Raw genomic sequence first — 26,154 nt, 5'->3', positions numbered from 1 at the left:
TTCCATGGCCTGGGACCAGTTCATGTTTTTCTTGGAAGCTTTTGGTGTAGGCTCTTGCACTTTATTGACTTCTTTAGGCTGTATGTTTTAGTCTTCTTTGTCAGCAAAGAAAGAATGCAAAGTCTGAGACTGAATCTCGGTGCGTTTTCACTGCCTGGCCATATTCCCAGCCAACTAACTTGACCTTTGAGTTTTTCAGTGGGGTATGACTGCTTGTAGACTAGAGAGTTCTATGTTCCACGTTTGGGGGGGAGGTGCCGGCTCTGCCACACCAGCACTGCTCCTTCCCCAAGAACCCCCAACCCAGACTGGGCTTAGATCTTCAGCAGGCTGTGCACCCCTGCTCTGATCTGCCACTTAATTCCTCCCACCAGGTGGGCCTGGAGCGGGAAGCAACAACAGCTGTAGCTGCCCCCAGGGCTGGAAGCCAAACCCGAACTCCTACTCCCGCAACTTTTCCCACTAACCTTCTCCGCAGTCTTTGGTGTTTGTGGGTTGAGGAGTCTGGTAACTGCCGCAGCAGCTCACATATTCAGGGCGCTAGGGCCCCCTCCGCCCAGTTCCTGGTTTCTTTGGTCCACGCCACTCAGGCTGGGCTCTGCGCCACTCCGTTCCCAGCTCCCAGCTCTGTGTGGGATAGACCTCACCCAGAGACCATCCAGGTTGTCCTGGGCTGGAGCCCTGCTTCCCTCTGCTGTTTTGTGGGTTCTTCCGTTCTAGAATTGGTTCAGAGCCATTTTTTATAGGTTTTTGGAGGGACTCGGTACGGAGCTCACGCTAGTCCCTGCTTATCAGCTGCCATCTTGGATCCTAACCCTTCAACACTATCTTTTTATGAAATATTGAGGCTACCACTTACAATATATGAAAAATTAAGAAGGAATCATATAACTTCAGGTGAAATAATTTAATAAATTATAACCAAAACGTGAATCTATGTCTTATAAATTGAAACTCTCAGGTAGAAATCCTGCAATTCATTTAAACAATAAGTGCCCACTCTTGAAAACCAACCCTAGGAGAAGCAGCCAGGATACTGGGCTTTTTTTTGTTTTTAAAATGTAATTTAATTCTCTCAGATTCCATTGTTTATATTTAATCACCACATCAGGCAAATATAAGCAAACAACTGAAAATTTTCAAATATGAAAATCTTCCTGAAACTATTTTATACTATAAAAATTCTATCAACCCCCTGAAAATGGGAGTTTTATAAGAAAATAACAGTTTTAGTATAGGTATTGAAAATTGCCATTTAGCCCAAAACAATTTTAAAAATTAAGCCTAACTGCACTTTATTGGCAGTGTTTTAAGTCTATACAGCAACTTCCCATGAGCACTTGAGTAGATAGCCATGTGCAGTATAAAGAAAACCCACTGACCTCAACACTTCTAAAAGATAAGCATCATAAGTAGAAAATGAGCATCCTAGTATTAGAGACTCTAATTCAAATTCTAAGAAAGCTTTTCAGTTCTTATTAGATTATTTCAGGAAATCTTAATAATGAAATGTTGGTATAATAATAGCCTTCAGCTGTTATACAAATGTATGATTGTTAATAACATAATGATGCATCAGTCAGTCACGATGTTTCAAAAATGAAAAAGTGAGTCCTACATAATCACAGCACATTCATTTCCAAAGCTTCAACAATGTGTGCAGCCGAGGGACGATCTTTAGGATTCTCGTTAGTGCAAACAGAAAACAGTTCAATCACTTTTTGATATGATTCATCCAATTCTTCCATGTTAAGGGCTGGCCTTGTTCCCAGTGCTTCATAGTATGCTTCATCATCAAATAAGCTCTCATCAAAAGTTTGGTCTGCTCAATAAATTTAGAGATATATATAATTAACATAAATAATTATGGGTAATTAAAAAGAAAGTCAGTTTAAGGTCAAAGAATCACAGAATTGTAAGGGATCTCCACACTCATATAGTTCAGTCCCTTCATTTTACAAATGAGAAAACTAACTCCCAGAATTGAAATAACAAAAAGACTGGCAATAGCAGATCTGGGATCGGAAAGTGCTTTGCAAACCGCAAAGTGTTGTAAAACAGGTATTTACTATTACTTATGTCACTTGATTCTCAATTCTTCCCATTAGACCATATGAAATGCTTTTCAACAAGTCTGAGACAAACTCTAGTGGAAAGAATATCACCACTCATCTTAATTTAAAGGTTATCCTAACTATGCTATACCAGCTTGTACAAGGGACCACTTTTTTATATCCTATGAAGAGAAAACATTAACAGATGTCAACAAAAGCCTTCAAGCAAAAATGTTTTGAATTAGGGGTTTAAATCTGTTTTGGCAAAAGCCTTAAATTCTTGAATCATCAGGTCAGAGTATTTATCAACTAGTTAAAATACTAAGCATACTGGAATAATGGGTCTCTCTACATTTCAAATATGATCCTTCTTTAGAAAAATCTTGATATATATCATTGAATTATCTATATTTCCTTTTATTTTATATCTGTGTGGTCCCATACCATATTTGTATTTCTTTCAGAAATACTGAGAAGATGCTTTAATAAACTACTAAATCATATAATCAAATGTTTTTAAATATATTAGCCAAGTGAAAATACATATTGAATGTGAGTCAAGTTTGTTATAAAGTACACATATAATATTTGTGGCATTTTACAGACAACCCTTTAATCTAAGGTAAACAAACAAGATTAGAGTGTAAGAACGAAGCACACTTATATACCTTCATCACCATCCTCTGGAAGATTAATGTGTGGAATGGTTAGGGTCAACATCTCCCAAATAGTTAGCCCAAAGGCAAATATATCAGCTTTATCAGTAATAACACCACCTTCTTCCAGAGCTTCCTTTGGTTTCCAGGGTTCTGTGCCAATGTAATGTGACTCAGGATCGCTCACTGAAAGGAATAAATATGTTGAGTGACTGGATATTAGCTGTATTTATTATTTCACAGTTTCAGTGCAAAACATATCAATGCCACTTCACTTACCAGATAGTCTGCATTTTTTAAAAAAAGAAAATACTAACAGATATTCCCAGAAACACTTAGGAAACATGATAAAAATCAGCAATTTGAAAAAGTGAATGGCTAAATGTCATGACATTTCATAAATACAAGATTCAATGTTGTTTCTAAAATTTAACAACCTTTAGTTACCACTGATCTTCAAAAATATCCGAATTTCTTTAAATTGGTGAAGTACAGATCCAAAACCTAATAGCCTCTTAATAGCCAAATCAAAATCCTCTAGCCTTCTCATCCTGTGTGATATTTGTCTCTATTATCCCACCAGTCCTCCAGAGAATCAACCCAACTCATTGGAGAACTTTCTGTTGTGATTATTTAGTAACTTGAAGAATAATGTATTATCATCTATCTAGCTTTCCCCTCTGTTGTCTCTAATTCTTGCTAAATGATCCACCTACCTTTTCTAGTCACATGTAACCATCAATAATATTTCAACATGCAGCACTGAGATTTTAATATTAAACAACTGTGTGCCGCATAGTATAAAACATCAGCCAACAAGCAATAATTACTAAGCCAAGCAAAGGAGCAAGTGTTGAAGAAATACTTACCTATGGTCCTCAACTAGGGACTGATGGGGTAGAATGGCAATGAACAGCCTGGGGGCAATGGGATAGGTAGGGCACAAACCCCTTTCAGGTGCCTCCTTTAAGAGCACTTCTGAAATATTAGTTTATGACACTGTTCATAGAAATGGCTCTTTAGAGGTTACTGTTTAGAGCTCGTTTCAGTAGCACATACGGAAGAAATTAAAGCTATCTATAGTTATATGGAAAAAGCTCTAAATCACTATTGATTAGAGAGATGCAAATCAAAACAACTCTGAGTTACCACTTCACACCTATTAGACTGGCTAACATGACAAAATAGGAAAATGATAAATGCTGGAGAAGATATGGAAAAGTTGGAACTCTAATGCATTGTTGGTGGAGTTGTGAACTGATCCAGCCATTCTGGAGAGCAATTTGGAACTATGCCCAAAGAGCTATAAAAATGTGCATACCCTTTGACCCAAAAATACCACTTCTAGGGTTGTATCCCAAAGAGATCATTAAAAATGGGAAAAGGACTTATGTGTACAAAAATATTTAAAGCAGCTCTCTTTGTAGTGGCCAAGAACTGGAAACTGAGGGGATGCTCATCAATTGAGGAATGGCTGAACAAGTTGTGGTATATGAATATAATGGAATACTACTGTGCTATAAGAAATGATGACAGGCGGACTTCAGAAAAACCTGGAAAGACATACGAACTGATGCTGAGTGAAGAGAGCAGAACCAGGAGAACATTACACAATAACAGCCACAGTGTTCAAGGACTGATTTTGATAGACTTAGTCCGTCTCAGTAATGCAAGAACCTAAAAAAATTACCAAGGACTCATGATGGAAAATGCTGTTCATGTCCAGAGAAAGAACTAGGAAGTCTGGACGCAGAGCGAAACAGACTATTTTCTTTTTTTTTTTCTTTCTCATGGTTTCTCCCATTCGTTATAATTCTTCTATACAACATGACTAATATGAAAATATGTTTAATAGGAATGTACATGTAGAGCCTATATCAGATTGAAGGCTGCCTTGGGAAGGGAGGGGGAAAGGAGGGTGAGAAAATTTAAAGCTTATGGAAATGAATTTTGAAAACTAAAAGTAAATAAATAATTGAAGCAAAAAAAAAAAAGGTACTGTTTAGAACTTCTGTGCTGCTTTTATTAAACTAGTAATGAGTAGAAAATGGGTACCTTAAAGGTAGAAATGACTATACTATTTACACTCTCCTAGAAATAACTTGAACAAAGGGCTTCCATTTCCCTATCCCTAAAATGAGCAGACTGGTCTAGATGATCTCTGAAGTCTCTTCCAGCTTTAGATCTATGCATATACCAAATACTCAATAAATATTGATGGACTAATTCACATTATATATAAAAATTTCTGGTCATCTCCTCCCCAAGCTGCCTATCTTGTGGTCATCATCCTCCTCTCTCTCCAATTGTGACTTTGCACTGTCCCTGGGTCCCCCAGCTCTGACAGGAGAGCTTTTGCCTTATCTTGCTTGAGAACCAGGCCTCCACGCCACTTCCCAGCTAATTCCACCCCATGCAGTCATCTATGTATCACCCTCTTTCCAACTCCCCTTTGTGTATTATCTTGCTTGCATATATACCCCCTGGCACTTAGCACAGTGTCTGCATACCGCATATACTAAGTGCTTAATAAATACTCTATTGAAACATTGTAGCTACTAACAGATACAAACCTCTAAAACTAACATCGCAAGGTAATGCCATAAAACGAATTACTCTACTTTGCTGCTAGATCAAAGATATTCACTAGCACTTTACTAGGGTGCTTCTATAACCTGTTTTCATTTACAAATCCAAATTAGAATTATTGTGAAATTAGATATAATATTAAAATTCTTAGGTTACAGGAAAACTGCAATTGTTTAGGCAGTAAATAGTAAATAAATCTAGGCTAAGGTACTTTTTTATTTTTTGGAGGGGGGAAGGCAGGCAATTGAGGTTAAGTGACTTGCCCAAGGTCACACAGCTAGTAAGTGTGTCAAGTATCTGAGGCTGGATTTGAACTCAGGTCCTCCTGACTCCAGGGCTGGTGCTCTATTCACTGTGCCACCTAGCTGCCTCGACTAAGGTACTTTAAATACCCATAGGATGCTAAACACACGCAAGTTTATAGTCTTGTTTTCAAGTAATATTTATCCTAACAACACAACCTAGTTCAAACCGCACAGAAAAAGAGAATTACTTACCAGTCATATTTTCGTCCAGTGGCAGTGAAACTCCTACATCACAGATTTTAATTGCCTCAAAGTCACCTTTAATTACAACATTTGAAGACTTTATATCTCCATGGAGCAGCTTGTTTTCCTGGTGCAGATACTAAAAGAAATAGTTTAATTAGCTCCCATAAGCAGAATGACAAAAAAGAGAATTGATGAAAGAGTGGCCACACTAATGGGTGTGCATAACGAACTATGGAGTTTCTAATATGGAAAAATAAGTTCTAATTCTTCCTAAAGGTAGAAACAGTATTATGTTAATAACTGTAACACAGTAACAGTGTACATAATAACTTTAACAACTGTAACATAATAAAAGTCATGTCTGCCAGGAGGTTGGGAGTAAGGGAAAAAACTGGTAGATGTGGTTGGTCAAACAATAATGATGACGACAAAAACAAAAGCAACAAAAACAATAATGTGCTTTACAAACATAATAACCATTACATCCTGCTTCTCTTAATTCCCATGTTCTAAAGACCCCCTAACTGATTTATCTGCTATTTATAATTAGATTAACTATTTGGTATTGCTTAGTCATTTGAAGATCTGTATTGGGAGATCATAAATTTTAATACCCAGCATTAGCTAGTTGATAAGGAAAAAGTAACCGCTTTCCCTGTAATTACGATCTACACAGATCTTTCTGTGTGGAAAGGTAAGAATTCAAGCAAGGTCTGACATTGCTCAAAAAAATATGGACTACCAACCTTATAAGTACCTAACTGCTGGCATTCTGGAAGATAGGAATTTAAGAGAGAGTAACTTTCATCGGACAATGAAAACTTTCATTCTCATTGGAGATGCAAAGCATGGACATGAACAGTTGAAGAGTATAAAGCAGCTTGTTATTAAGTATAAAAAGAAGGAAATATGAACAGTAAGTATTATAGAAATTTAGAGGTAGACTGGCATGACCAGGGACTGTTTCACAGAGGTGCAAGTAAAGCTGAGTTGTAAAATATAGGTAGAATTTCAAAAATTAAAAAGCAGTCCAGGCATAAACAAAGCCTTGGAGATATGAATGAGCATGGCATATATACTATAAAAAGACTGGCCTAGCTGGAACGATTCTATGCACATAGCAAGTGCTTAATGTAATCACATGGTAAGGAAAGACCAAATAAAATTCACTTATTCATTAATAACAAATGGAGAGCAGGAAAAAAGGGTTTTATTATATTCAGCATAAGAAGAACCACATACTTAAAATGGTAATACTTGTCAGATCTTGCTCATATCTTCAATTAGGGAATGACAAAGGGAAGAAAAGGGAATAAGCATTTATTAAGGACCTATTATGTGCATACTTTACAAATACTATCCCATTTGATCTTCACAAAAACAATTCAAGGTCACTGCTATTATTAGAATTGGGAGAAATGAAGCAGACAGAGGCTGATTTGCCCAGAGTCACATAGTTGGTAAATGTTTCAGGTCAGCTTTGAACTCAGATCTTCCTGATTTGAGCCCCAGAACTATGAGCCCCTATACCACCCAGCTGTGTCAAATGGGGATGGTAACAATTATATTACCTACTTCACACAGTTATTGTCAAGATCAAATCAAATAATTTTTTAAAGCTATAAAGTGCTATACAAATGTACACTATTATAAGTGTAGTAAGTAAAATTAATTAATGTAAGTATAATTATTATATAATTCTCTTGTGATGCTTCCAACTAAAATGGCCACACACCTTTAAGATTCTCGCTCAAATGTGAAAATGAAATCTGGTTAAAAGATGAACTATTAACAATGAGAAATTTCACATTTGAGTATGTTTAATATTATTCCCCCCCCCAAAAAAATTTGCCTGATTGTTTGCTTTAACAGAACCAAATAACCATTTTTTTTCCCACAATGGGATTTTTGACAGGCTTTCCAATTTTTCCATAATTACTTAAAAGCCTAAGTTCACTAGATTTTAGATTATATTGTAAGTCTAGATTTCAATCACAGCTAAAAAAATCAAAAAGCCCCATCAACTTTAGCTATTTGATGTATTCAAAATAGCACATATAGTGATTTAAGAGTAGCTAATCATCTAAAAATAGCAGTTGTACAAACTTAGTTTAACTATATTTAGACAATTACTTGAAGATAAAATTAAAGTCATAAATGGCATCTTTGCTCCCTACTCTAATATTCAGGAATTCTTACCAGCCTTAAAAACATATACCATACCAGTATGATAATCTACAATCCTTGGGATTGTGCCTCATTGATAATACCTTGTTCTTTGGCTAGACTTCATTTTCATATCTGAGAGGCCTATGGATATCTTAGGAGTCATCACAAGAAGTTAGAACTTTAGGGTGCTTATGATATACAATACATGTAAGATGTAAGCATTTGTAATTTGTATAAGCATCACATAGAAAGCATTTAGTGCATACTTAACACAATGACTATGTAGGGGTACATAGCTTTCCTTCCTTTCCCTTCACTCTCCAAAATATCATACAGATTTTGGATTATGAATATAAAAAAAAATTAAGTACACAGTTTTCCAATCTTTCATTGTAATGAATAATAAAATTCACACTAGTTAATAGAAAAATCTGTAAAAGTGGCACCTGATTTGCAGGCAGCAATTCCTTATTTATTACTCACATAATACAAATTTCCTATCAAAAGTTGGCATTCCAAATTACTAAGCATATTACAACTTCTGAGATTCAAAATTCACTTGTGAAATTAGTAATCTTTATAGTGTTACTATGATCTCTGAGACATATTTTTACCTATTTACCATTAAAGAAATAAATGGGGCAAGGTCACAAGGATGATTAATAAGAGGCAAGGACTCAATCTAAATTAAATGTCTGGCAAATTCTCTTTGAATTCAGAAAAGTATGCCATCCGTTTCATGCAGATATTGTTAAGACACTGTTCTCTATGTGCTTAAGTATAAAGTGTGTACTATCAACTATATGTATATATTTGCTTTATATGTGTTCTATATAAAAGTAGTTTTAAATATAATGGTATTGATATACCTTTAACCCCCTTGCCATGTGCAAAGCAACTTTCAAAATTGTAGCAGCTGGGAAAGGAGAATGGCAGTTGGTATTTCTTTCTTCTATTAAATCGTTGAGAGACTTTTCTCCTCCATACTCCATAGCAAGACACATACTGCCATCTTGGGCTTCAGCATATGCACGATAACCTTAAAGAAAGTGATATTTTCTTACCAGACTAGGAAAAGATAATTAAAAGTTCTGCTTTTATGGCAATATAGGACTAAACCAATACTAGTAGCTATACAATAAAGCAAAGATATTTGTGCAAATAATTACAAAACTGATTTAGCAATGTAAAGAAGCTTTCTACCACCACGCCTCCCCCATCAATGACTATTAAGTTATATTAACGTAGTAAATCAATACTCTATGATAAAAGGTAATAGAAACTGGGAAAAGAATTTGGTGCAGTGGATAGAGCATCAGGCCTGGAGTCAGGAAGATCAAATACACTTGCTACTCTGTGACCTTAACCCCTATTTGTTTTGATTCTTCTTCTATAAAATGAGACACACTAGAGAAGGAAACAGCAAACCACTCCAGTGTCTTTGCCAAGGAAACCCCATGGACTTCCGTCACGTAGAATCAGACATAACTAAACAACAAAAATTAACAAATGCATTTGGGAAAACTGGTTTGTAATTTGAAGGGAAATAGATTTAGAAGGAACTTAAAAATTATTGCGAATGGCTATGAAGTCTTGGATAAGAAACTGAAGAAGGGGCAAAAATTGCATCTTCCTCTAAGAATGGAATTTGAATTTCACAGCTTAAAACATTGAGCTGACAGATTCCAAGCTAAAGACGGAGTATATCTAGCAAAGGCTGTGTTAAAATCAATAAATGTTTATTAAGTGATTTCTTTGTGTCATTTTGTGTCACTAAGTACTGGAACATAAAGAAAAAGAAAAAACAGTCCTTTCCCCTCAAGGAGCTTACATTCTAACGTGGGAGATAACATGTATATAAATACGTATACAAAAGAAACATACAGAGTGGATGGAAAATAAGGAGAAGGTACTAGCAGCTAGAGTATGTGGGGGACAATGACCTCCTACATAAGGAGTGTTTAAACTCATCCTTGAAAAAAGTCAGGTATTCTGAGAGAGGAAAATGAGGAGTGAAAGTATTCCAGGAATGGGGAATAAGCCTACAGAAAGGAAATGGACTACACGTGTGGGGAACAGCAAGAAGACAGTAACAACTGAGTAGGAGGGAATAATGCATAAGAAAGCTGGAAAGGTAGGGGCCAGGTTGTAAAGGATTTTAAATGCCAAATAAAGGAGCTTATACCTATAAGGCTCAGGGAACTTGCAGGGGGTTGTAGGGATGGGGAAGAGGGGACATGGTTAGAGTTAAGTTTTAGGAAAATCAAATTAACAGCTATGTGGGGAATGGATTAGAGTGGCAGATACTAAAGGCAAGGAGACCAATTAGGAAGCTACTGCAATAGTTCAGGCAAGACCTGAACTAGAGAGGTAGCTGTGTAAGTGGAAAGGAAGAAATATATATATATTTTGTATCTATATCTTTCTCTATATACATATATAGAGACCTTTCTCTCTATATATATACATACATACATACATACACACATACACACATACACACAGAAAATATCATGGGGATAGAAATAAGATTTCATAATTGTTTGGATATATGCAATTAATAAGCAAGGAGCTCAGGGAAACACCAAGATGACACACTTGGATGACTGAGTGAATCAAGAAGTTCTCAATAGGGATGGTTCTGTATATACTCATATGAAGAAATGCAAGAACCACCAAGGGGGAAGCATGATTGGGAATATTTAGGTGAAGGTCAGTGGAGGTGATTCTGTCATTGGAATATACTACATACCACCTGGACAGAAAGAAATAGCTGAAGAACTTAGGAAACATTAAAATCTAGGTACTGAGGCATGATATGCTTGTGATGGGGGACTTCGATTATCCAGACATCTGCTGGAGCTTTCTACCAAAACAGATATAAAGTATTGGCTGTTTTAGTGATTATTTCATCCTTTAAAAGTATGAAATTTTAAAAGCTGGAGGAATAAATAAAAGAAAATTCTATTTTGGATCTGATTCACACTAACTGGTTGCTGGGGTAACATAATGGCAACCTTGGGGTGAAGGGAGGCACAGAGGGTGCTCCACTGCCTTTCAGTTTGTTATACAGAAGAAATCTAGGTACAGTCTAACATGCATCCTATACTAAGGAAAACAGATTTCAAGAGATTCAGAAACATGAGTAGCACCCCATGGACTAACACGCTATACAGGAAATCAGTCCAAGAGGGATGGGAAATGCTTAAGAACAAAATTCAAATGAAAACAGAAAAATGGGATTTATCTGAAAAGACTGGTGTAGATGCACAGAACTTACCAAACCAATTTAGATTTTAAAAAGAAATGTACAAAGGTGGAGCCAAGATGGCAGAGTAGCAGGTAGAAGTACAGTGACCTTCCTCCCAACTCCTCCAAAAAGATCTAGAACACACCCACACTGAATCTTTACTGGGAAATCCAAGAGAAAAAAAAATCAATGAGTCATTTTACTAACCCAGGTCAGCAAAGGGAGGTGGAGGTACAGAAACTGGAAATAGGGTCTGACCAGTAGTGTACCAGACAGAGCATTCCAGTCAGGGATAAACTGTACACTAAGGCAAAGAGTACCAGATCCATATAGAGGGGCCTAAACTTGAGGAAGAGTTCTAACTAGCAGCTCCATTGCTCACTCTCCAGTTCCTGGTCACAGATCCAGGAAGGATTGAGGAGGAAACCCATAACCAGGGGTAATATTCCAGGGTAAGGAGTGATCTCTGGTCCTAAGCTGTGTACCAAGCATGCAGCAAATGCATAAGCAAATAGTAGCAGTGTAGCTCTGACCCAAGGAGTAGAGCAGAGTCTCTATGATAGTTTCCAGCCCGGTCTGAAACCTGCAAAAAAACTGGGGCAAGAATGCAACCCAAAGGGAAGCCAACAGGTCTGTCATTCTGAACCAATAAAGTTTTTCAAGCTGGCAGGTAGTAGCTAAGTCTACCACTGAGTCCACGGGATGGAATTCTAAATAGGGCAAACCCATAGCTATGTTGTTCAGATTCAAACCTATAGTTGCAGAACTCAAAGCAGGGGGACAAAGATAGGGTCTACACAAGTGTAGACTGCTGCTGGACTCTGCCCCCTCAACTTGCTGAAAAGCTCTGTTGGTTGAGAGTGACAAAACTGTAGGCTCCCTTTGGCTCTAGGATTCCTGTCCTGGTTATTCCTCTGTAGGTTGGGCTAGATGCTGGGAATAAGACTCTGCTCTGTGCTTGGGGTCTGAGCCACACTGTTGCTGCTGGCTTTTGAACTTCCTCCTTTCTCAGTACCCCACCCAGGGCCTTCCTACCCACAAACGTTACCCTCCTTTGCTTTGGGTCGGTGTCCAGGAACTAGGTAGTAGGTGAACAGTTTGTACCTGTCTCCTTTATAGTGCCCTGGTATAAGTCTAGTGGAACTCCAGTCTGGACCCACCTCTTGCACTGGCACAGTCTCTCCCTGAGTGCTGGAGTGCTCTAAAATGCCATGTGCTTCTGATCTAAATCTGTCCCCAGTGTTTGCATACCTGTCTGTCTCCCTATGGCAAGCTGGGCTGGACAAACGATTCACTGTGACTTTTTTTGGATTTCTTCATCAGGTTTTGTTCTGGTACATTTTTAAAACTGTTTGGAGTGGTTTGTGGAAAAGAGCATTGCTTTTTATCACTGCCTCCATCAAAGACCTTTAAAATTAATGAAACATGCTCATTCACTGTGACCAAAGTTTTTTATCCTATTCACATGGAGAGATGTGTGTCTCCTCTGAACCCTATCATTAGAGGTTAAAGAGAGTTAGGAGACCTCCTCTGTATTCTTAAGCTGCCTTGGGCCGGAAAAACTGTGACTTTGTCTTAACTTTCCTGATCTGAATTCAGTTTGGCATATTTTCTAGGGTGTGTGTGTGTGTGTGTGTGTGTGTGTGTGTGTGTGTTTGGATAGCCAGGCAAAAATGCTGGGTCTCACTTGGCCATCCTGATTACCTCAAGGAAGTCAATTAGACAGAGGACCTGTGAGAGGTTCTGTTATGTCCTAATGATCTTAAAAGATGAATGGAAAGATTAAGACAAGGGGCAGGAAGTGGGAGGAAGAAGGTAAGGGAAAAGTTTTATCATACAATCAAAGTACACAAGTATAAGTTTATACCAACAAGGAAGAAGGCATTGGGAAGCAGGTGACAACTGAACCTCACTCCCACCTGAATTATTCAAAGAAGGTTATATATAGATATAGATATATAGATATATAGATATAGATAGATATAGATATACACACATATATACAAATATATACACACACACATATTTGGGTACAAAAATACATCTCACTAATAAGGAAAATAGGGAGAAAAGCAACAAGAGATGGATAGTCAAGAATAAAAGAAAGGGTAGATTAAGAGAAGGATTGGTCCTAAGCAAAACAAACTCTAGGCATGTACAAAATATTTATAGCCACTCTTCTTATGTTGGCAAAGAATTAGAAATTGAGGGAGAGTTCATAAATCAGGGAATGGCTGAAAAATGTATGGTATATAAATGTGATGGCATATACTATTATGCTGTAAGAAATGATGAAGAGAGTTGTTTCAGAGAAACTTTAAGAAGACTTTTATGAATCGATGCAGAATGAGGTGAGCAGAGTCAAGAGAACAAATTTATATGATGACAATGTTATAAAGACAAACAACTTTGAAAAGCTTAAGAATGCCAATCAATGTAATGACCAACCAGAATTTCAGAGGACTAACAATGACACCTGCTACCCACTTCCTGATTAAAAGGTAAAGAACTCAAAATGCAGAATGAGACATATTTTTTTGGACATGGCCAATAAGGAAATTTGTTTTGCTTGAGATTTTTTTTTCTATTTCGCTTTGGGGTTGGGAGGGGGAAGAATGGAAAGAGGGAGCAGATTTTTTAGGTTAAAAAAAATAAAATTTAATTTTTAAGCAACAAAGAATGAATGTAAGAGCATGGAATGGTCCTCTAAAAACAAATATTAGCAATGTTAAAACTCAGAATAAATTGAAGTTGTCAAGGGAAGCCAAGGGCAACAAAAAAGGAGGTGTTTTTTTTTTTAAAGCAACACAGAGAAAAAGAGAGGATCAAAGAAGGGATGAGAGTTTGCAAGGAGTGATAAATGAATGAATAATAGCTGCTTGATTCTTCTTTTGCTTGTTTTCTTCGCTGAATTATTCAAAGAAGATTAGAGATATATATATATATAGATATAGATATACACACACATATACACATATATATACACACACACACACATTTGGGTACAAAAATACATCTCACTAATAAGGAAAATAGGGAGAAAAGACAATGACTTTTGCATGGGAAATGTCAGGACAAAAATGACTAAATAAGGAGTTGATACCCAAGATAAGTAATTAAGAGAGTAACTAGCTGACATTATTGAGTTAAGTCACCTGGCCCAGATGAACTACATCCTCAGGGCCTGAAAGAATGGGTAGAAGTAATAACTGAGCCATTTTTAGTGATATCTGAAAGATCATGGAAAACAAGAGGAGTACCACAAGAATGGAAAAGGGCAAATATGTTCTTGATTTTCAAAAAAGGAAAGAGAAGAGTCTCTAAACTACATAGGTCAGAGATCCCAACTTCAATTTCTGGGAAAATTTTAGAACGGACATATTAGAGATGGTTGGTGAACACATGGGAAGGAAATGAGTGATCACGAAAGTCAATAAAGGTTCATTAAAACCAGTAATACCAATCTAATCTCATTTCCTGTTTTCAAGAAGATTACTAAATAGATGAGGGAAATACAGTGGAATATAGTTTGCATAGATTTTAGCAAAGCTTTTGATCAAATAGTTTGAGTTATTTTTATGAAGATGAAGAACGTATGGATTAGATAATGCAAATAGATAAGATTCAAGACCAGCTGCTCTCAAAAAGCAATTTTTAATGGTTTAATATTAATGCAGGGCTCTGGTGATCTACCCCAGGATTCTGTGTTTAATCTTGTCCTATTTAACCTTCCTACTAATTGCTTGAATAAAGGCACAAACATGTGCTCATCAAATTTGCAAATGACATAAAGTTGGGAGAGATAGCTAGCACAACAGATGTATGATAGCATCAGGACCCAAAAGGCTCTTCACAGACCAAAGCCCTAAGTTAAATCTAGCAGGGTGAAAAAAAAATCAATAATGAGAACTTTCAAGCCTTAGACTTGTGTTAAAACAAAAATCAACTCCACGAGCACAAGATCAGGGAGGCATGGTCAGATGTTATTTTGAAAAAGACTAGGGGTGGGTGTGGGGGAGTTGGTTAGTGGACTGCAAGCTCAATACAAATCATCAGTAGGGTATGGAAGCCCAAAAAGCTAATGTTGATCTTGGGCTTCATTAGGAGATGCACAGACTTGTTCTATTTGGCCCCCTGGGAAGAACCAGAAGCAGTGGGTAGAAGCTGCAAGGAAGCAAATTTAGGCTTGATATCAGGAGAAACTTCTTAGCAAGCAGAATTGTCTTCAGAGGTGGTATGTCTTCAAGAAGAGAATGAACAATCACTAGTCAGACACGCTCTATTTCCTTTTACGTATGTGACAGAGTATAGCTGAATGTATGTACGTGACAGACGATGGCTGAAGATCCTTCTAATTCTCATATTTTATAACTGTATAATAACTGAATTTACATATTAACTATCTCCTCCCAACTCCTGGAAAAATTTATCAGTGAAGACAATAATTACTTTAATTCTACTAGGGTTACCATATCAAAATGTCAGTAAGTTTATAAGGGATATTCCCAAGACTGTCTAAAGCCAGGGTTCATAATCTAGGGTCTGTGGACCCTTAAGGGAAGAAAAAAATTGTATCTTTATTTTTACTAACATCTAAATGAAATTTAGCATTTCATTCAGTTAAGAATGTAGGCAACAAAACATTAATCTGAAAGGATCCATAAGCTTCCCCAGACTACCAAAGGGGCCCAGGACACAAAAAAAGATTAAGAACCCCTGGTCTAAACAGTTTGTGGCTAAGTAGAATAAGATTCTATTATATACTTCTTATAAATTAAAAATTCTTTAAGCTTACCTACAATGTTTGGATGCTGAAGGTTTTTCAAAATCTTAGCTTCATCAGTTAGTCTCTTTTGATATATACTTTGAAAATGATCATTACATTTAGAATTAATCTTTTTCACTGCCCAAGGAGAATGCGATAAACCTCTGGGAGACCTAAAAAAGCAAATATTATATGAAACATTTGTAGAAACTTAAGAACAGGCTATGAGAAAGTACTAAAAATAAATGACCAAAATGTTCAATTTTAAAACAAAGAATTAAAGTGATTTCAACGTTTAAACAACACTTTTTGTAATGTTCATCAGTCGGCAAATGGCTTAACAAGTTGTGGCACATGAGTGTAACAGAACATTACCATGCCAAGAAAAACAAAGAATAGGATAAATAGGAAGATTTATGTGAAGAGCTGCAAAGTGAAACAAAAAAAACAGGACAATATATTATGGTTACAATATAATTGGAAAGAACAAAATAATCAAAACTGAGAGCCATGAAATTATAATGATCAAGAATAGTCCTAAAGAAGAAAGATGAGGATCCATTCTTTGCAAAAGGGGAGCTCTGAGTGTATAATACTGAGTTATTTCAGATTTTTTTTGATGTGTTGGTTAGTTTTGCTGAATTGATTTTTTGCTTTTTATAAGGGATGGCCCTATGGGAAAGAGATAAGATATATATTGAGAAATGTCGATGACATAAAAACAAGATAGCAATTTAATGAAAAATGTTTTTCACTATCAAGATTTCAAATATTTCTTTTTTCTGTTGTGAGATGTATTTTCACAATCTAAACTGCATACCAAAAATTAACCTGAGAATCCTTGGATTCTCAGCCCCAACAATAGAGTTGTGTGATGGGAATGGAAAAACACAAGGAGAAAACACTGGTAGTAGAGTTTCCAAATTTTCTACCTCCTATGTTAGTAGGTAGGCAACCATACTCACAACAGCTTAGTACCCTACTACCTGTAGACCTAAAAAATGATTGAGACTGGCTCAGTAATTTATTTCTGTAATAAACTCCCTGTCTTCCTCACTCCCCCCACCCCCCACCTCACACCCCACCCCACCCCCGCCAAAAAGGCAGACTGGACCCAGAGTTCTATACAAAATGTCTATTTGTATTCCTTACCTTTTCATAAGATAAACATTTACCCCAGTGCCATAGCCAAGCTTTTGCATAAATGGAGAGGCTGGAATAGCTACAGATGATGGAGTTAAGCATGATGCTAAATATAAAAGAAGACAAATTAATATTTGAAGAAGACTTTCACAAGTGTATCATGTTGACCTATTACTGACAATATTTTGTGTAAATTTCAAACACTGAACGCAGAAAATTATTAGCAAGAACACAATTCAGAAATATGATCAAACTACTCCACTGTTGAACTACACAAGGAGTGCTTCAATAAAGTGAAAGAAAACAGTTTCCTCAGCATTTTAAGATGATAGTAAGGCAACTGGTCAGTGCACAAGTGTATAGCAAGTAGTCCCACAAGTTAATGGCCCTGGATCCTAGTACAGCCACATCTGGAACTGCTCTGCTATGCATAAATCATCCCTATACCATCCCTGCAAGTAGCAGCTTATATTGACAGGAAAGAAGTATAGTGTATGTATTTAAAGTATCTTGAAGAGACTTGTAACCATGGAGCCCCTTTAGAGGTCCTTCATCCCCAGCGGATGCAAGAAACAAGGGGATAAACTTGGCTCTACCCCCAACTATATGCTGAGGTACAAAACTGAAATTGATTTTAATTCTACTTTTTAAATTTAAGTTTAATTTTTTAATTGATTTTAATTCTACTTTTAAGATTTAATCAAGTCAGCATGAGTTTAATGCTCTCTGATAGGGTATAAATCTAAACTCTTCACCTATCTGTTCAAAGACAGATTTAAATATTTAGTGACTCTACTTACCTGTCTGGGCTGGTCTGTGTTCTAAAGGAACTTGGCTCCTAGGGCCAAGACTCTGGTAGTTGAGAGAACTCTTTAGAGGGAATTCTGTTTTCCCTAAAGGCTGATTGCCTTTTCCTTGAAAAGAGCTGACACAGCTTCTGGGTTCCAGAAAAAATAAGGCAGAGCTTCCATTTATGGAAATGCCCAATGGGAATATCTCAGCCCTCTCTCATTTAAATCCAATTCACTTGCATGTCATGGCATCACCTTCCTGATGTCATGGTCCTCTTTGAGAAAGAGGAACAAACAGGGGCAGTGGCAACAGCAATCTACCACCCACATCCTGGGAAAACTTGCCTAAAGGCCAAGCTTTCATCTGGTACTTACCTCCCCTCAGGACTCAATTCCTTTGTGAAGCTGCACCCTAGCAGGGTCTACCTTGGTAACCTCACCCCCTACCCACTTAACTCAAATTCAAGTCGATTCAATCAAAACAGCTGCAGACTACACTCAGGTTTGCAAACTAATCCTAACACCTGAGAACTACTCCTAACTCTAGGGAAGAAAGTAATAGGGAGCAACTGAGATGACTCTTCACCTCCCTCTTCATTAAAATGTCTACCAAACAGAATTGTCAAGATGTAATGTCAAGCCAATCAGAAGATGACACACATATGACTGGAGATTTTGTGGTCAACTTACTAATTGTTATAAAAGACCCTGTCAACCCTCACTCAGTGTACTGCCAATCCCTTGTCTACATAGTTGTCTCCCGCACTAGGCAATCAGCTCTTCTAGCCTATCTCACAGGTATTAAATAATTCTACCTTCCCCCCACCCCTCTTTTCCCCATTCCTTCCTAAGATTTTGCTGCTTATACTACAGGCCCCTGAACCTTGTTTACGTCTACCACTGGCCTCTGGTAGTGGTATCAACACGCCACTAATAAAGCCTCCTGCAATGACTCCTGTAGTTGTCCCTTCCTGTCAGAATCCAATTGAACCTCTTAGATGGGTAAAGGCTGAGACTGGACCACTAGTTCATGGACCTTTAGTTCATGAGCTCTGACCAAAGGTCCAAGACTATGTTTCCTAGCAGCCACTACTCCATTGAAAGGATGGAATAGGCAGCCTTGCTGCTGTCCTCCCTCTTCTCTGGAAAAAACAAAGGCAAAAGCACTGAACCATATCTTTTGATGGTGGGGAATTCCTCTTTTCTCCTCCCTATCTCTATAAATTGCTGACAAGGGCTGAGAGTAGGACCCTCAGCATCTTCCCATGCAGGATTCCTTGCCTTCACTGAAGACAGAAAGGGCTAAGTTTTCAAAATCTGTGCTCCAGTGACAGGGAACTTCTTTCTTTCTCTGATAAGGGACTATATAAATCACTGACAAGGGCTGGGACCAGGACCTTTGGCAGCTGCACCTTCACTGGCAGGACACTCTAACCACACTAAAGAAACCAAGGGCTGAGGGCCTAGCCACAGGGCTAGAACTAGGACTCCTGGGCCCAACAGTAGAAGGGAATTCCTTCCCTGTTGTGGTCAAGGCAAGGCTTGTATCTTCTATCAATAAAACTTTCACAATTGTAAAAGTATTTGGTCACCTCCTCTTGTCTCTGGCCCTTGAACAGAGAATGTCCTCTCATTCTGGTAACCCTTCCAGCTGCTTGGCAGATATTCCCCCAGAAACCCCCTTCTATACCTTGAATGATTTCCCCTTTCTTCACTCCTCCCTCTCTTGTGAAGCATTTCTTATCTATCCTAAGTTGCCTAAGAATGCTGCTGATTGGCTATGTACTTACTCTAAGCGGGTCTGAAAAGTTATAAAAACTAAATCTGCACCCTAGGAAGTCAAAGCTTCCATCAGCAGCCTCCTTAGCTAATACTAATGCTAACACATTTCTATGCTTTCAGTTTGGCTCCCTGTCTGACCCACAGTCATGAGAAGGCTGTGCCTACTGATGGGTATGTTTTTCCCAAGAGCTCCCATTTCACTCAGATCAAGAGAGTTCTCTAACAATATTTTGTTTAAGGAATGAAACTGATAAGCTACAGTAACGCAACTAGGACCGTGAAGGGCTTTGGCCTTGAGATCATATAATATTTGGTTGAAGGAGGTGGTGATATTTAGCCTGACGTAAGGAAGATTGTGGGAGCAGGAAGATGTTAGTTTTTCTTAAAGATATGAAAGGCTGTCACAAGGAAGAGAATAGACTTATTCTGACCTCTAGAGCCAAGCAGAACTAGAAACAATGGGTGGGAGTTTCAAAGAGCTAAATTTAGGCTAAGATGTGAAGAAGAATTTTCTAATAATTAGGGCTATCTGAAAATGGACTGAACTTCCTCAGGAGCTCAAAGGTACGTGATGCTTTTAGCTAGAAGGCTCCTCTCTCCCAATATTCCTATAGAATGTAAGTTCCTTGAGGATAAAGACTATATGATTTTTGTTTTTGAATTCCCAGCACCTGCCACAGTGTAATCACTTAATACTTGATTGGTTAAAATAGAAGTCACCTGCCCTTGTGAGTTTTCTTAGGACTTTTTGTCTCTTACAAATTTTTCACATTCCATTTTGTACTACAGCTTAGTTATGTTCAGTATAGCTGTTGCTTTCCTAAACTGCAAGGTCTTTGAGGTGGGGACTATGTCTAACTTATGTTATTTCTCCCAGTATCTGTTATACAGAATGTTAACATGTTAATACACATTAACAGGGACTTATTAATACATTCGTCAGTTACTAGTGGAATGTGGTTTAGAACTGCCCCATCCCGTCCAGAGTAGCTGGAGGTACCCTCTTTTTACTGTCGATTTTGTATTTATTTATACATCTACAGGTTGTCTCCTGGAGTGGGCAGGGAACGTCATTTTGACCTCTGTAACCCAAATATTTAGCAAAGTGCCTGGCACATAGGCCCTTGCTTGTTGATTAAACTTACAAGATTTCTTCTTGTCAGATAATTTGCTAGGTGTCTTGAATGCATCTGGTCCTTCCATTATAAAAAAAAAAAAAACCAATAGCAGCAAACCTTAGGTTCTGTAACAGAAAAAAAGATAGTTACATGAATCCACATGGAAAATACCATCTCATTAATATAGAATTATATAATTTTAGCACAGGAAGAGACTCAAAGATCATCTGGTCTAGTCACATTGCTTTACAGCTAAGGTAATCAAAGACGAGAGAGGTAAATAACTGGCCTAAGATCACACAGTTAATTAGTGGCAGTTTTGGAAATGGAACCCAGGTATCCTGATTTGCAGCCTAGTACTTATTCCACTATATTGTGCTTAAAAGACAAAAGTATATATGCAAAACAAGCTCCTCTTTCACATCACACTGTACTTTCACTAGCTACCCCAAAGGCCACCTGTACCCAGTCCCTGGCCCAGTCACTGACCAGAGCCTCTGATGGTGGGGGGTGGGGGTGGGGCACGAGTGCTCCACTGCCTTCCTTGAAAAACTTCTTCCCTCTCCCTCTGCCTCTCAAGTTAAGGAATAGATCCAGACCAGGCCCAACTTGATCTGCAATGTCTTTAGAATCTGAGAGTTTCTCTTTCCATCTCCAATCTATTACCCTTTCCACATACCTCACTTCTCAGCCCCCATGGTTTCTCCCATTTCTCTTCTCTAACCCTGCAAAAATTAATAACCACTATTTGGGAGGAGAGACTGTCCCCTGCTCACTCCTTATGTTCTGTCATCTCCTTCTCCCTCAGCCTGATTCCAAATTCAATCCTGCCCACTCCTTCCCTTTCCACAATGAACAAAGTCGCTTTTTATCCTGGACTTCTTTATTTCACACTCTTATTATCAGCCCTCATGGGGACTTCCCTCTAGTGACACAGCATCCCCTGGCTATACTTTTTCTGACCTCTATTCCCCAGCCCCCACGGATTCCACTCAATCAAAATTATGGTTAAGTATACTGACTCCCCAGGTCATTTCCCCTCCTTTCTCAGGGAGTTCAGCACCTTTTCCCCTTGTGTATATGTAAAAAAAAATGCACTTTGTCAATTCATTGCACCTTGGTCCTCTGAAGCATTCTTTTCACTTGGTGAACCAATTTAACTTTACACTGTCCTCTTCTCTAGCCATCTTTTTCCATTGCAGATTATGCTCAGCCAAGCCTCAGTCTCGTATTACTTCACCATTTTCCTCCGTCTTTGCACCGGCACCGGTGGCACCAGCGGCAGCGGCGGCGGCACCACCACCACCACCACCACCACCACCACCACCACCACCACCACCACCCGTGTAGGCCCTCATGACTTCATGCCTGGGCTACTGAAGTAGCCTTTCTGATTGGTCTCTCTGCCTTAAGTTTCTCACCACTCCAGTCCATCCCCACTCAGCTATCAAACTGATCTTCCTAAAGCTCAGGTCTATGTCCTTTTCATTCAAAAAACTGTAATGGCTTCCTACCACCTCCAGAATCAAATATAAAACCCGCCCCCCTTTTAAAATCCTTCATAAACTAATCCCTTCATGCCTTTCTAGTTTTCTTACACTTTAATCTCACCCATGTTCTCTGCGATCCAGTGACACTGGCCCTGTTATTGTTCCCTCATTACAACTCTCTTTGCATTTTCTTTGACTGCTCCCCATTCCTGGGACTCTTTCTCCTAATCTTTGCTTCCTAGCTTCCTTTGAGTCTCAGCTTAAGTCCTACCTTCTGCAAGAAATCTTTCCCAGTGATTAATCTTAGTGCCTTCCCTCTGGGATTACCTCCTATTTATCCAGTATATATTGTTTGCACATAGTTATTTGGATCTTCCATGACTTAGCACAGTGTCACAGTGGTGGGATACCTGTGGCCTTCTATGTCCTTGGGTGCGGCCTTTTGACTGAATCCAGATTTTACAGAACAAATCTTTTTATTAAGGGGATTTGTTCTGTGAAGTTTGGATTCGGTCAAAGGGCCACACTTGAGGACCTAGAGGGCCACATGTGGCCTGGAGGCTGCAGGTTCCCCACCCCGGAAGCACACAGGAAGTATTTAATAAATGCTTGCTGACTTGACTGCTCCTTAAGACTCCTTTGTGGTATCTTCATCCAGGTCATGCCCACTAACCATGGGTTTCCTCCTAGGCTCTTTCATTGGCCCTATCCTCTTTTCCCTCTTTACTATATTGCTTGGTGATCTCCTTAGCTCCCATGATGATCTCTATGAAGATGACTCTCATATCCATTTGTCCAGTCCTTACTCACCTCAGTGTCCCATCACCAGTTGCCTATTGGACACCTGGAAATTGATGTCTTGAGGACTCTTTAAACTCAACATGTCCAAAACACTACATGTTATCTTTTCTGCCCACAAAATTTCTTCTGAACTTCCCTATCTCTGTGGAAGGCAGCACTACCCTCCAGTCATCCCAACTTACAACTCTGGTTGGATTTCACCCACACACTCATTCCACTTAGCCTATTTGCTGTCAAGCCTAACAACCTTTATATACGTATTCCCTTTTCTCTACTCACACAACTGCCAATAGTACAGGTTCTCATCACCTTACTCTTGGACAACAACTTTCTGGTTGGTTTCCCTGCTTCAAGTCTTTCCCACTACAATTCATCTACCACAAAGCTGCTGAAATGATCTATCTAAAGAAGTCTGACCAATGTTGTCCTCACCCCGCCCCCCTCCACCTACACTCAATAGATATAGTATGTACTTAATAAATGTTTACTGGCTGACTACATCTAGAATCAAATATCAACTCTTTTGTCATTGAAAGCCCTTCATAATTTGGCCCCAAACCACCATTTCAGTTTTATACTTTATTCCCTTTCATGTACACTATCAATACAGCTGAACTCTTCTTCACGAACTTCACAAACTATTGCTTCATCTCCCATCCCTGTGCCTTTGCATTGGCCATTCCCCATGCCTGGAGCTAGTTTCCTTCAAGGTTCAGCTGAAGCGCCACCTTCTTCACAAGGTTTTGCCCTGATCACCCTCAACTGCAACTACTTTACTCCCAAATTATCTTGGTTTTGTATATACACACATATTTACATCGTCCCTCTCCCACCCCCCCCACCCCCCACTAAAATATAAGTTCTTTAAAGGCAGAGATCTTTTTACTTTTAACTTTCACCTCCAATGCTTAGCATTGGCATATAGTAGGCCCTTGGCAAATGCTTGTTGATCAATTCAGCATCTCAGTGACTCCTCAGATCAAAACTGCCTTCCCTAGACACCAGTATGTTTTGTCTCCCCCATTTCCTAGAGAGCAGGCGCTACCACCTCAGCGCACTTTACCACCATGAAAGGACCCTCTATGGGCCTCTTCTTCCACTGAACTCTTTCTGGAAATTCCATTTTAAGTTAGGACCCAGACCAGCCATCATTGTAGGGACTTTGCCACTATGTCCCTGTTCTGCTACTTCCTCTCCCCAATTCCAACTTGTTAGTTCCCTGCTTATGTGTTATCTTTCCTTATTAGGATGTTAGCAATTTGAGGGCAGGGACTGTCTTTTTTTTTTTTGGCTCATTATTCGTATCCTCAGGGCTTAGTACAGTGCCTGGCACATAGTGCTTAATAAAAGGATGAGAATTTAAGAATACTTTGAAGGACCAAGTTGCAATCAATTGACAAAGTACATTTTTTTTATTACACAAGGGGAAAGAAAAAGTAGAGATAGGATGAAGTATTTTATTTCAGATTAAAATTATAATAATTTTTTTTTCTATCAGTTGTCATGCCTGGTCCTATTAAAGTATCCTAGAAAATGTTTTAATAAATTCTCATCAACTCACTTTGTATTCACAGAATTTAGCACAGCACCTGGCACACAGTAAGCACTTAATAAATGTTCTTTTATTCATTCATTCCACAGCCAGATTCTAACAATGGTTTATAAAGGCACAAACTATATCATGAAGTAGTGGGCAGAGAGGAACAGCTTAGCAGTTTGGAACTTCTTTAAGGCTGATAAAGCCCTGTTGATCCGCATCAGTGGGTGGAGCACGATTACACCGCTGAAATCTCATTTCCCAACCTCCTAGAGTGATACTCATCTCTTTCCTACAAAAGGAATGTAACGTTTTCCCTCTGTCTCTGAATATGTTTGTTTCTGTGTTTCTCTATATTTCTGATGCTTTTTCTGTATTCCTTTTTCTCTGTTTCTGTCTCTACAGGTGTTTCTGTCTCGCTACTTCTATTTGTATCTCTGTCTCTACATTTGTTTCTTTGTATCTATGTGTTTCTTTGTCTGTTTATCTCTCTCTTTTTCGGTCTCTGTTTCTGTATGTCTCTCTACACTTCTTTTTTCTCTGTGTGTGTGTCTCTCTCTCCAACCTAAAACCACACAGGAAAGAAGGAAAGAAAAAAACAGAAGGGAAAAGCAATGTTCTGAGACTACAGGAGGGAGAAGGAGGGCGGCTCCCAGGATGTCGGGGTTGGAAGGGACTTTGGGAGCCACCTGGTCCAAGCTCTCAGAAGAACAAGACCCCCTCTCTCCACGATAGCGCTTCTCAATCTTTTTGGTCTCAGGACCTTTGACACTCTTAAAAAAAATTACCGAGGACCCCAAGAGCTAGCGGGCGGATCACATTTATAAATGTTTATCTTTGTCAGGAATTAAAACTTTTGAATTTTAAAAGCATATATTCAAAGTCACAATAAACTCATTAGGTGTTCACAAATGTCACACATTTTTCTATGAAAAATGCCCTTTACCTTCGCGGTGACCTTAAGTCACTGGGGCTCCTGCGGCCTCGGGTTCGAATACCAGCTCCGCAGTACTAACGGGGAGACCCCTGGGCTTCAGTTTCCATATAACCAAGGGAAGGAGGCTGAGACTCCATGAGCTCTTGACCTCCCAGAGGGTGAGAGGGGGCCCGGCGGAGACAAGCAGCCCGAGCCGACCCCGCTGCCCTCTCTCCCAGACTTACCTGAGCCGGTACAGATCAGTCCGAGCGCCCAGACCCGCCTCTACGGCCGTTGCAGACTCGACTGAGGCTGTTGCGATTCGAACTGCCGCTGCCTTCAAACCCGCGCGCTCCATCCTACGGGGCAGACAGAGGGACAAACTGGATGAGAATGCGTTCTCGGGCTTCGCTCCTTTTCTTTCTCTGCGCTCCCCCTCCCCAGCCACCTACACACACACACACACACACACACACACACACACACACACACCCCTACACACTTTTCCATTATTATTATTATTTTGGAGTTATTTCTACATATACAATTTATATATTATCTATTATGTACTGCCTCCCTATCTACCAATCTATCTATAGATC

The 26,154-nt window shown here is 38.8% G+C and overlaps 1 protein-coding gene across 1 annotated transcript; it reads right to left on the bottom strand.

The window, feature by feature from the left end:
- Positions 1-1,517: 1,517 nt before the first annotated feature.
- Positions 1,518-25,881, bottom strand: PBK (PDZ binding kinase). The gene is made up of 8 exons (XM_036751694.1): positions 25,798-25,881; positions 20,836-20,933; positions 17,127-17,223; positions 16,005-16,147; positions 8,829-8,998; positions 5,797-5,926; positions 2,723-2,896; positions 1,518-1,822 (listed from the first exon to the last, which is right to left on the bottom strand). Exons 2-8 carry the CDS (start codon positions 20,891-20,893, stop codon positions 1,623-1,625), a joined length of 972 nt encoding a protein of 323 aa, XP_036607589.1. The 5' UTR covers positions 20,894-20,933; positions 25,798-25,881; the 3' UTR covers positions 1,518-1,622.
- Positions 25,882-26,154: the final 273 nt, after the last annotated feature.

Source organism: Trichosurus vulpecula, chromosome 3 (assembly GCF_011100635.1).
Source record: "Trichosurus vulpecula isolate mTriVul1 chromosome 3, mTriVul1.pri, whole genome shotgun sequence".
Taxonomy (NCBI): Eukaryota; Metazoa; Chordata; class Mammalia; order Diprotodontia; family Phalangeridae; genus Trichosurus; species Trichosurus vulpecula.
Note: the sequence above shows the minus strand (reverse complement) of the source record. Positions and strands in the feature narration are given on the sequence as shown.

Excerpts from the sequence above, each read along its gene's own strand:
- PBK (XM_036751694.1), bottom strand. The coding sequence starts at position 20,893 with ATGGAAGGACCAGATGCATTCAAGACACCTAGCAAATTATCTGACAAG. Across the intron at positions 17,224-20,835 it reads ATCTGACAAGAAGAAATCTT|CATCATGCTTAACTCCATCA; the intron begins GTAAGTTTAATC and ends TTTTATATTTAG. Across the intron at positions 5,927-8,828 it reads ACATGGCAAGGGGGTTAAAG|TATCTGCACCAGGAAAACAA; the intron begins GTATATCAATAC and ends TATTTCTTTTAG.